The sequence below is a fragment of the Pseudorasbora parva genome, chromosome 11, assembly GCF_024679245.1.
Source record: "Pseudorasbora parva isolate DD20220531a chromosome 11, ASM2467924v1, whole genome shotgun sequence".
In the NCBI taxonomy this organism is placed as follows: Eukaryota; Metazoa; Chordata; class Actinopteri; order Cypriniformes; family Gobionidae; genus Pseudorasbora; species Pseudorasbora parva.
This window is the reverse complement of record NC_090182.1, coordinates 26065782-26079047: the sequence shown is the minus strand read 5'-3', so window position 1 is coordinate 26079047 and position 13266 is coordinate 26065782. Positions and strand designations below refer to the sequence as shown.

At 37.3% G+C, this 13266-nt stretch overlaps 1 protein-coding gene across 3 annotated transcripts in view; it reads left to right on the top strand.

Annotated features, from left to right (window-relative positions):
* Positions 1-12715, top strand: part of lnx2b (ligand of numb-protein X 2b) — a 29650-nt gene extending 16935 nt beyond the window's left edge. For all 3 annotated transcript variants that reach the window (XM_067457595.1, XM_067457594.1, XM_067457592.1), the window contains exons 5-10: positions 5555-5956; positions 6094-6228; positions 9180-9354; positions 9453-9696; positions 10622-10780; positions 11725-12715. In XM_067457595.1, the coding sequence (XP_067313696.1) occupies positions 5555-5956; positions 6094-6228; positions 9180-9354; positions 9453-9696; positions 10622-10780; positions 11725-11860 (1251 nt within the window). In that variant the 3' untranslated portion in view covers positions 11861-12715. The remainder of the gene's footprint in view (positions 1-5554; positions 5957-6093; positions 6229-9179; positions 9355-9452; positions 9697-10621; positions 10781-11724) is intronic.
* The last annotated feature ends 551 nt before the right edge of the window (positions 12716-13266 follow it).

Here is a 13266-nt window from a genome sequence, read left to right as displayed (position 1 = left end):
TGGAGAGAGCCTCAAAGCCAGTGTAGAAAATAGCCTTTTACTTATTGGTTATGATGTTTTTGAATGTAAAAAATGCACGAACATCATTAGTTGACCTCAGACAACAGTATACAAATATTTTAAAAAGTCAGTTCATGACAACTTTAAAATTTAACACTGGTCTGGGGAGTCTGCTCTGTATTTTCTACTGCACAAGACAAGAGGCGTGATCAACTGGCATTATTCAAATAACGCCATACTCAATTGGATAGTCCTTCAACCATTAAGACCCCAAAAGGAGTGATCAATGAGCAACGACCCATCGTTTCTCTATCTGTCATCGTGTTAAACCCGCCAATAGCACGCCAAGTGGATAAGCCAGTCTCTGATTGGTTCCCGCAAAAGTGTATAACAGAAGCAGTAAAAAATGAATCCACAGGTTTCCAGACTGAGTTGCGGGGCAAAATCAAATCACAGGCAGATCAGGCTGGGTTTACCCAGTCTGAGTGAAAACAGCATATATTTGACAAAATTACATATATGAATAGACACAATTATGACTGTTTAAGCCCCACCCCTCACTTCTGGTTCTGTGGATGGGGTTCTGAAACTACTATTGCTCGATATAGGTCACAGGACCCTGCTTTCCTAAATGTCGGGAAAATTGGATCTTTTTTTTGACTATGTTAAATTGTAATGTTTTGCAGCTAAGTATACAAATTCTGTAATAGGAAGTGTATCAAAATATGTATGGTTAATATGAGCACAAAGATTCTCTCCAACATTTAGTGAAACCCCATTTTACACCATTTTGGCATGGCAAAATACATTGAATGACCTGCATACTTTTTTTTTTTTACTATTGAATAGAATCTTTATTTCATGATTCAGATGAATTTTCACAAAATGTGATGCTGTTGTTTTTGTGAGACTTTTTAATTTAGCACCAAATTAATGAAGGCACGTTTAAAAAGCTAAGTTACACAATATTGCTCCTCAATTACAATTCAGTTCAGTTCAGCAAATTTGCATTCTTGTTCCCACAATCCTTCGTTCTCCTAGGATTTCTTCCCCTGGTAGTCCTGGAATGCAGTGTAGGAAAGCAAACCAGCATGACTGGCTTCACATTCAAATTCAACCTTGGTTATGAATGCCTCCAGCTCATCTTGATTTCTCTGAGATCATATATATGAAAATCTAAATAAGGCCAACTGACAGCCCTAGGATGATCTGTATCCCAAGCGGAGCTCCTTTTACTTTTTTTTAGGGAGCCATGCCCTGTAAAGAGATCTGTGGATGGCTTGCATATCTTATTTCTTGAAATGGAATCTCTCCTTTCCCCTTCTGGCTCAACATGACATTGATTATCACAAAGGGCTGTTCCAAGCCTTAGGCAGGAAGACTTTTTTGGTACAGAAGCATTTATAAAAGCATTAATTTAGGATTAATATGGTGTTCTTTAAAGAGAACAAAACATACTGGTTGGATCTTAAATGGGTCATTATATGAGAAATATTTTGACTTAAGGTCATTGTACTATAAAAATATCCTGTAAGTTTCAAAACTTCCTTGTTAGCCCAAATGTTTTTTTTCTATTGAAACCAAGCAGCCAAAAGATTTTTGGATTTTGTCACATTACAGGTACAGAGTCAATCATAGTTCTGTTTACACAACACCATAAGTTATCCTGTCAACTATAACTCTTGTAACTCCAAGTACTTATGCTTTATAAACCTTGGTTGTGACTAGGGCTGGGATAAACGATTATTTTTTAAACGATTAATCTAGCGATTATTTTTTCGATGCATCGATTAATCTAACGATTCATTTTTCCTGTCCGATTCGGTTACGATTCGATTCGATTACCGATTATCTCCCCATTAATTGCCTAATAGCAATTTATGCATGTTGATTTAATTATCTGAATGAAAAAACGAATTCCTTAACATTGCAATATATGTTTATTGCTCTTAAAATTCCATAGTAAGACTATACAAGAGCAATGCATTCAATAAAACCTTGAAAACATAAAGTAGGCTACACACACACACACACACACACACACACACACACACACACACAAATAAATAAGTATTAACCTACAACAAAGAAACATATTATACGATTTTTCTATGTATGCAACTCAGCCTACAGGCTATGCCCATCGATTAAATATCAACAAGTTGGTTAATCAAATCCAGGGACACACTGCAAGCGTGAGCGTCTCGGCTGCGTGGCGTGTCCGTTTTTGTTTCGGCTCCCATGTTAACAGGTTCTGCACACTGACTGTGACGCGCGGAAAACGCGTGCATGCTAGAAATAGAAGAGCGCCTATTTTTACGCGTGTTGGGAGCGTCTCCAGGCAAAATAGAATAGGAAAAGATGTTTATATATCATTTTGACACGAATACATATTATTAAATTACATTTTCATGTTTGAAAGTCTGTAGGTTTACATAAATGCAGATATAGGCCTAATTGTAATAATAAAAAACGACAATTATCGATTTTGAAATATTGCAACTGTCAATACAGAACGAAATATTCTGTAGCCTATTTTGCCGTCAATACCATAGATATGGGCTACTCCCGACGTTGTCTTTGCTGTATCAGTAGGCTATTTATGTTTAACATTAGGAATAGGGCTTCCCTCCGCATCAATAGCAGCAGCAGCGCCGCGTCAGACACGCTTCTAGTGTGCAAAGGCAGAGAAAACGCCACACAGCCCCGTGGCTGACCCGCAACAGAAACGCCACGCGCATCCGCGGCATGACAGTGAAAAAAGTTACATGTAGAGTGCATTACGGGCGCCAATACTCCGTTTAAAACCGGAATAGTCCTGGGATGAAACTGCTCACTTAGAGGATGGACACCCTCGGTCACATCAGCGCGATTAGACATTGAACATTTTAAATTTAAAACAGCTTATTATGTAGGTAACGTAGCCAATGTGTCCGATGCTTTCACTTGATGCAAACGTTTGTTTTTGTGATTAAAATACATCAAATATTACCAAAACATCTGTCTTCCTGTGTGCAGAAATTTGTTTATGTAGCCGTGACAACAAAACGCGTGCGCGCATGCCTGTGATGCTCCGTGCGCACAGCGCGCCAACCCCATAGACTGTGGCCAACCCGCAAGCCTTGCACTTCTGAAAGTCTGAGGAGCCACTCGTGTTGCTACCATAGATATACATAATAGATAATATACTTAATTACATAATATACTTTATTATGTATATCTATGGTTGCTACTACTCTCCGGCGCCGCCATCTTTATTTTGAGTCTGACGAATCGACGCGCATATTTTGCGTAGACGTATTTTTTGCGTCGACGTCATCGATGACGTCGACGCGTTGTCCCAGCCCTAGTTGTGACAAATAGTTTCGACTTTATAACAAGATATTTTTAAACATTGGAAGTTTTCAAAATAATGAGGGTTAGAAAATAGGACGTTCTTTGATGTAAAAATCTTGATAACATTGTAAGTGGACCTAGAATTTAAAAGAAGTCAATGACTAAAGGTTACACATTAACCTTCAAAGTCAACATGACTTGTCAAGGCAGTAAAGAAAGATTGAGTGTACAAAAAAACATTGGGTCTCATTCATTAATAACTGCGTACACTATTCACATTTATACGCACATTTAAACTTTTAACTAAAATTAGCCCCTGATTTACTCACCCCAAAGTCATCTTAGTTGTATATGACATTCTTCTTTCAGACGAATACAATCAAGTGTTATTTTAAAAATTATTTAAAATGCTAAGAGTGCCATCCTCAAAACAAGTTCAAACACAATAAACACCTTTTATACAGACATTACACACCTCTGATTAGCCAGCTGTACAAGCGCGTATCTGCGTCTTTATGCAATACTTTCTCACAGCTTGAGCTACAGCACATTTTCTTACTCTTTTAATGAGGCCTTTTTAGGATTTATAGCTGTTTAAAATTTCATCGTAACATATTTATAAGGCATGTTTATAATGTTTATTTTATTTATTTTTTGCGTACGAGTGGTTTGTTTTTCCTAAAAAAAAAAAAGTAGACAATTTTTAGAACGAAAGTCACTGATGAATCATTTGTTTGTGAAAACGTACACTATTTGTTTTTATACGCACATTTGAACTTCTCAAGAAAACTTCTGAATTTATGTACACACATGAATTTGTTCTTAACAATGTTCTAATGTTCATGAATTCGGAGCCTTCTAAATGAGCGACTGCGTGCCAGAGGCAAGTCATTTACATAAAACACACCCAAACTACAGTATATCCTAACATTATGACCACTGATAGGCGAAGTGAATAACACTGATTATCTCTTCATCACAGCACCTGTTAGTGGGTGGGATATATAAGCTGGTAAGTGAACATTTTGTCCACAAAATTGTTGTGTTAAAAGCAGGAAAAATGGGCAAGCGTAAGAATTTGAGCGAGTTTGACAAGGGCAAAATTGTGATAGCAAGACAACTGGGTCAGAGTGTCTCCAAAACTGCACCTCTTGTGTGGTCTTCCCAGTCTGCAGTGGTCAGTATCTATCAAAAGTGGGCCAAAAAATGAACAGTGGTGAACCGGTGAGGCAGCGACAGGGTCATGGATGGCCCAGGCTCATTGATGCACGCTGGAAGCGAAGGCTGGCCCGTGTAGTCCAATCAAAAAGATGAGCTACTTTAGCTCTAATTAAAGAAGTTAATGCTGGTTCTGATAGAAAGGTGTCAGAATACACAGTGCATCACAGTTTGTTGTGTATGGGCTGCATAGCCACAGACCATTTAGGGTGCTCATGTTGTCCCCAGTTCACAGCCGAGCCACAGCTCCACCAGTGGGCACGTGAGCATCAGAACTGAACCACGGAGCAACAGAAGAAGGTGGCCTTGTCTGACAAATCCGTTGTTTTTTTGTTTTTTAACATCACATGGATGGCTAGGTTCATCTGGGGAACACATGGCACCAGAATGCACTATGACAAGAAGGCAGGCTGGCAGAGGCAGTGTGATGCTTTGGGTAATGTTCTGCTGGGAAACTTTGGGTCCTGCCATCCATGTGGATGTTACTTTGACATTTAGCACCTACCTAAGCATTGTTACAGACCATGTACACCCTTTCATGGAAACAGTACACCCTTTCCTGGTGGCTGTGGCCTCTTTCAGCAGGATAATGTGCACTGCCACAAAGCATAATTGGTTTAGGTTTGGTTTGAGGTGTTGGCTTGGCCTCCAAATTCCACAGAGCTCAAGCCAATCAAGCATCTGTGGGATGTGCTGAACAAACAAGTCAGATCCATGGAGGCCCCACTTACAAGACTTAAAGGATCAACTGCTAACAAATTGGTGCCAGATACAACAGCACACCATCAGGGGTCTAGTGGAGTCCAAACATTGATGGGTCAGCAGGGCTGTTTTGGCAGAAGAAGGGGGACCCAACAAAATATATCAGTGTATATGTTTTTAAAATGTAATCTTAACATGTTTCATAATGTCACCAAATGTATGTGATTTTTGATTAAGAAATGATCTGCCTCTGCTTCTATTTCACTGCGACCTCAAACTAACAATTTGATCTTTGCAGGTTAATGATGTCAGTTTGGCATCCATTCCCCATTGTCGTGCCATTGCTGTGCTTCGGCAGTCATGTTCCCGCCTCAGGCTAACTGTCATGCAGGAGAAGGGCTTCAAGCCTCGGCCTGAACATCTCGCTCAACCCTCAGCTTCTCCCCCATCGCAGTCACCCAATCCAAACCAGAACCATGGCATCGTCATCCAGGTCACCCTGGTAAAGCGTGAGCGCTCTGAACCATTAGGAATCAAACTTATCCGTAAGTCTGAGGAGCCAGGAGTCTTCATCCTAGACCTGCTGCCTGGAGGACTGGCTGCAAAAGATGGCAAATTGAGGAACAATGACAAAGTGCTAGGCATCAACGGACAGGACCTGAGACATGGCACCCCAGAGAGTGCAGCTCAGATCATACAGGTACAGAAAGTGACAAACTTTAGAGAGAAAAAGTGGATGTCTTAATCTAATACTACTAATAATGAGGTTACTTGCAAATTATTTCAGAGGATTTTAAGTTTTGTAGTAAATGTAAGAGATTGTTATGTTTGTGGCAGGCAAGTGAAATGCGTGTGAACTTCGTAGTGATGAGACTTCCTGATCTCTCCGAGGAGGGTGGTGAGGGACAGAGCCGAGGGGCCAGGAAAGTCCCCGAAACACAATATTTCAAACGACGCTCTGAATACATGAAGGTAAAAGGCAGTAGACTAAACTGTGGCCTAGTGTTAAGCTTACTTGGGTGATTCAAGTTAAGTTTTGCTCCCAATCCCATTCCATTTTCACTTCCTATTATTTTCTGTCCTGCCTCCACTGTTATTTTTATACTATATTTTTTTATAAAAATTAAGATTTGGGGTAAGATTTTTAATTTTTTTTTTGAAAGAAGTTTCTCATGTTCACCATTAATTGGATCAGAAATACAGTAAATAAGAACAATACTACTGTGAAATATTACAATTCAAAATAACAGATTTGAATATATCTTCAAATGTAATTTATTCCTTTGAAGGCAAAGCAGAATTTTTGGCAGCCATTACTCGAGTCTTAAGTGTCACATGATCCTTCAGAAATCATTCTAATATGCTGATTTGTGTACTATAGAAACATGTTTTCTTATTCTGCTTGTTTTTGTGGAAACCAAGAAAAATTCAGGATTCTTTGAATAGAAATTTCAAAACAATCCTTGCTGAATTTTGGGGGTTTTTTTCCAAACAAAACAAAAAAAATCTTACGAAACCAAACTTTTAAATGTTTTTTTAGAGGCTTTTGCATCTGAACTCTTCAAATATATATCATAAAAAGGAATCAGTGCTGTCAAAATTAGCATAAAAACTATTTTGTTGTCAAAATTAGCGTAAAATATTTAACACAATTAACGCAGCATCTGTTTTTTTTCTGTCATCCTTTGGTTAACGTTACATTTTATTCATGCAAATGCTTTAAAACCATTCAAGCGCGAAAGAGAACGCACTGTCTATGAATGTCCTGAGACACACCATGCACAGAAAGACACAAGTCAGTTCCATGCGCACAGACAGGCGTCAGAGTATTTTAAATGAGTTAAATAATGTTTTAAATGAAGTTAAAGAGTTGTGAGAAAATGAGATGCGTGTCACAGCACATCAGATCAGATAACAGAGAAATCTATAATTAATTTATAATGTATGCCATTATAAAGTTCACTTAAATTAAAAGTTTTTTAACGCCTAATAAATTGATGGCTTTCAATTATACTGTAATGTTGAATGTCTATCATTTAATGTTTCCTAGAGACATCAGTAGCGGTATCAGTAGCATTGATACTGGCCTTCATTCAAAAAAGGTATTATAACAAATATTTAAAATATAATGTCTTTAAGTTGTTTCCACATTAATTTGGAGAGTAACTATGAAATTATTACAATATAAAAATATTAAAAACTCTTTAATTGCAATTAATTACAGAAAATGTTTGATTAATATTTTCTATTCAATTGACAGCACTAAAATAAATATAATATTCATTTATTTATATATATAAATACAATGTAATAAATATAATTTTACACTTAAATTATTTTTGAGATGCAACTCTGGCTAAAAGTGAAGCGTTCAATTGAAGTCTCTCTGACATGCTGAATCTCTCATTCATTTTACAGTGACTATCATGAATTATAATATCTTCATGCTTTGCATTTTATTAAATTATGACATGTATTGCAATGTTTTGCATATTATAAGGTTGTATTTTATACTTTGAGGTTATTATACAATACAAGACCCAGACTTATAAAAAGCATCAAAAAATAATCGTATTGTAGATACAGTTGTATGTGCTCATTTGCAAAATGGGTTGCATGTTTCATTCGTTGTGCTACTGTAGCCGAAGTCTGCGTATGTGTGTGCGCGCAAGGAGACTTTTCACCCAGAGACTAGTCACACCCTGCTTTTGTGACACTTCCTCACCAGCTGAAGGCAGTGGCAGCAAACACAGGCTGGGTAGTGGGAGATGAAAGCAGATGCCCCCCTCTCTCTCTAGGACTCGTCCCTGATCAAAAGGCTTAGGGTGCTGCTCTCTGAGCTGCTGCAGCCACTGTGTTTGTTTGTAGCTGGGGATCAAAGCTGGTGACAGTTAGCTTTCACCTGTGGAGTTGAAGCTTGAGTTCACGCTGGGAGGAAGAGGCTCCCTGCTGGGTAGGAAGAGGCTGCCCCTCCCCCTATGGAGGTCTGGGGGTCTCCAGTGAGACTGGGAGAAGATGGCTGAAGGAGAGCGTTTTGCCACAATCTATGAGTTACGATGGCAACGCGTCACATTAACACATTTCTCTGCTTCGCAGCAGGATCTGGGATGTTTGTTTTTACAAATGTTTTCACCGCAGGAGTCATGCACATGTCTTAAAGTTTCACTTTTCACTCAACCCCCAAGTACTGAACTATATGGAACACTCAGTTACTATTAATGAAGTACGCTTACGTACACAGCTATGATTAAGCTAACACTGGTCTTTGTGCAGTCGAGGTACAGTCTACACAAAATACTTGGTCAAATATTTGAAGGATTAAAACATAAATTCTGTCTTTCAGACCATGCTCATAATGAAAGACCAATCATAGTCCCCTTAATGTGTATATGAATGTGTGGGGTCAATAAGTGTTTTTTTTTTTTTTTTAAGAAAGTTTTTTTTCTTTTATTCCTCAACAAAAAAAAAACATTAAATTGAGCAAACGTGACAGTGAAACATTTAAATTTTAAACAAAAAAATCTCCTTCATATCAGAGTACAAGAATATGAATAAATATATCACCGTTTCCTCAGAAATATTAAACCACACAACTGTTTTCAATATTAATAGTAATTAATACATTCGTAATTAAGTATTGAGCACCAAATCAGCATATTAATGCTTTCTGAAGGATCATATGACTGGAATAATGATGCTGAAAATTAAGCTTTGCCTTCACTGGAATAAAATACATTTTACAATACACTAAAATATGAATTTTGAAAGTTACTTCTAAAATTGAAAAAAAAAAAATTACAACATTAATGTTTTACTGTATTTATTAATTGATTACAATTGTACAAAGTCACACTAACACATGGCTTTGCCTTTTTTTTGTATTGTATTGTGCAATTGTTTTAATGTGCATTATGTGGGTTCAGGAGCCTCCAGGAGGGTTCTCCAGTCAAGAGAAGACGGTGAGTCTAAAGAAGGAACCTCGACTCTCTCTGGGCATCACCATTGCGGGTGGGAGAGACTGCCGCAGCCGTTTGCCCGTCTACATCACTAGTGTGCAGCCGGTGGGCTGCCTGCACAGAGACGGCACCGTCAAAACAGGTCATTTTCCTCATGACTCCTTGTAAAATGCTTATTTCTCTAAGCAACTTACAAAATGCTTGTGTTAACTGTGCGTTGTCATGGCTACGGTTGCTCAGGTGATGTACTGCTGAGTATAAATGGCATTGACCTGACCCAACTAACCTACAATGAGGCGGTGACCGTCCTAAAGGCCCAGACAGCTCAGAACACAGTTACACTGCGAGTCATCCAAACCTTCACGGATGAGGAGGAACAAGATGGAGAATCCAGCACTAGAGAAGACATGGAAACGCTGGAGGTGCACAAAGAGGATGACGTTACCTGGGTTCCTCTCTGGACCCGCTGGCTAGGCCTTCCCAGGTATTGGGCTAGGGATGTGGGTTGGATGCTCTTATATACGCAATAAAGTCCTCCGATTCCAAAAACTTGATACCAAGCAGCATGTGTACGGTACGGCGTTTTTGTCCAGACAAAGAAACACTGACAAAAGAGATATGGAGAGATCAGAGATTTTAAAGGTGTCTATGAAGTGAATGAATTTAATTAACAGAACATTGAGCATAAATTCAATACTTAAGCCTGTACACGAGCTGCGAAGTAAAGCACACTAAGTGGACTGAGCACACAGCAGCAGCATAGATGCACAAGCATGTCGAGCACACTTCTCTTTTTCACAGACATCGCTGAAAAGTGCCTAGTTCGGTAGGATATGTCAATAGCAAAGAAAGTAAAATGATGCACATTATTATTATGTTATTATTGTTATTTGACAGTAAGGGGAGAAAGTGCGCGCACTTCTGTTGCAAGAACACTGTAGATTAAAACTAAACCCTATATGTAGCCTAAGTAAAAACATAACTATTACATGATTTATAAATAACATGTAGTTCCCTACATTACAGGAAAGACTAATATGATTACTGTGTCGCTGTAGATGAAATATGATGGAGCGATTCTAATGAAATGTCAACAGTTTAGAAAACTAAATAAAGCTTTTACAATACATTTTAACAGGCATAATCAAGCATTAAAATAACTGAAGGAAACGTATATTTGCTAAAATAATTAAGACTAATAATTTATATGGATTCATTCTGGAAAAAGGGGTATCGGTGCATTCCTAGGGTGGGCCTTAATATTTCTTTGCCCTCTACGTATGTTCTGATGTCGATGATTAAGTGATATTCAATTTGATGTCCTCTTTTTCTAACTTTTAGCCTAGTTATGCTCATGGGGTTAAACATGGGCAAAATTCACAATTTGTGCATTTCTTTTTAATCTCAAGCTACATCCACTGGTGTCGTGATATTATGCTGATGAAGACCAACAGTGAGAGCTGGGGTTTCAGTATCGTGGGAGGATATGAGGAGAGTCATGGCCAGCAGCCCTTCTTCATTAAGACCATAGTGCCTGGAACTCCAGCTCACTTTGATGGACGGCTCAAGTGAGTCTCTCGCCCTCTTTTTTAACAACATTTGATACACATTACAGTTCAAACGTTTAAGGTCTCTGTACAGTTTTATTTTTTTAAACAAATTAATACCTATATTTAGCAAGGATGTTTTTAGTTGTTGTTGTTTTTTTACTTTCTATTCACCAAACAATTCTGAAAATAATGTATCAGAAAAAATATAATAATAATAATAATAATAAATTTTATTTATAATGCACTTTATATTAAACAAAATCTCAAAGTGCTAAAATATGTTCTGTATATACAAAAATATGAAGTAGCACAACTTATTTCAAAATTAATGATGATGATGATGTTTCTTTAGGCATCAAATCAGCATATTAGAATGATTTTTGAAAGATCATTAATTTTCTCTTTGGCATCACAGGAATAAATTATATTTGGAAATATAATCAAAATGTTTTTTATTATAATATTTCACATATTACGTATCGTGGGTGAGCATGAGTGGCTTTTTCAGTAACACTTTACAATAAGGTTTTATTTGTTAACATTAATGTATTAAACATGATTTAACATGAACTAAACATGAGCTGGTCATTTTTTTACTGTATTTGTTCATTTTTGTTAATGTTAGGTAATAAAAATACAGCTGTTCATTGCTTGTTTGTGTTAGTTCACAGTGCATTAATTAATGGTAACAAATACAACATTGGATTTTATAATGTATTAGTAAATGTAAAAAATTATTAGTAAATGTTGAAATTAACAGTTTTTGTTAAATATTGTTAACTTATGAAACCTTATTGTAAAGTGTTACCACATAAATGAACATTTTCTTGGGCTAGCATTGCTTTTGATATAATTTAATTTTTGTTCCTTGAGAAGTTTCTATGAAAGACATTCTTAATTGTGCAACGAGTCTATAAAATGAAATGCTTTGTTTACTGAGACTCTCTCGTGCTCTCTTGCAGGTGTGGTGATGAGATTGTGGCTGTGAATGGACTCACTACAGTTGGCATGAATAACTCCTCATTGATCCCAATGCTGAAACTGCAGAAGAACAAAGTCACATTGACCGTGGTCTCCTGGCCCGGCAGCCTGGTTTAAAGACTAGCCTGAACTCTATTACTGTTACTGGGTCTACCACAAGATACATGCACAAGTCTAATTCTGGAGAAGAGATGTATTGACTGTTATTGCATCCTCTCTTAAGGACAGGGTGAAATATATGGGAAGTCTGTTAGCAATCATTGATCTAGATTTAAATCCAGATAAAAGATTGATATTATTTAATCCACTGTAAGCATTTAGTTTTTCACAAAGCTTTTTGTTGAGCTGTGATGGTGAACCACACTTAAGGATACAGGACTTCCTATTTTAAACTGGGATATTTATCATGTCCCTTGCTTGGATATATTTTAGTATGAAACTTTAAGACGTCTTGTTAACCAGTAATAATCTTTTAGATGGTTTATGATTGACATCAAGTGGTCGGTAGCAAGGTGATAAATAAGTAACTTTGACAACCTGGAGTTGGACCATATCACATTTTTATGTTGATGGCCGGCACTTTTTACTGTTATAAGTTTTGAGAATAGTTACACTAGTGTAAAACTATGTAGTCGCTTTTGGGGTGATAGTATGGACAGTTTTTAAAACCACAACTCGTTTGACTTTTTAAAGAATGTATCTCTTAGGTGCCTTGGATATAAATATGTACAAACACACTGATCTACACCTGCCTTAATTGCCTGTATACCAAAAATGCCATTCGTTATCTTTGGCCTTTCATCATCTGAAGAATGTTTATTTGAATGCTTTGTTGGTTTCCGTCTGATATCTGTATGTTTAACCCTTTTACTTTTTAATGCATTTTAGTGAATTGCGATGTTCTTTGGATAAGCAAAGCAATGTAAAAGGATTATTATGATGACAAAATAAAGATTTTGTTTTATTTTAGTATGTATTTGTTCAAGGCAGTGGCTGTTTTCAATCTCTGAACTGATCCATAGCATAATGGACCTAATAGAGTCCAGTATAACATTATTTTTATTAGCTCTTATAGATCTCCAAATATTTCGTATAACTGTGCATGCCATCAGCTGAGGCTTATTCTACAGTATGTAGTTCAACATTTGAACCCTGTTTGGCTTATACTTTGTAGCTTTTTTCCCCCCTGTTAATCATGAGTTTATGTGAAACACCCATATTTCACTCGTCTTCCAAATCATTCATTATAGTCCCTCTGGGATTCCTAGGCAATAACAGTGGCTTTGCTTGTTGAGTATCACACAATATGAGCAGTTTGAAGGGCGAGTGCATGACATGCCGTCACACAGGGGACCTGTGGAGGATATAAATAAACCCTGTGCTGTTTGAATTTAAGTCTTGAACTATGAACCAAGGATTAAATGGCATTAATTCCTGCTGACAGGCTAAACTAATGCAATAGGTTGCCAGCTGTGAAAGAATAGCATGTGTGGTGTGTTCATTGTTGAATTTGATGTGAGATG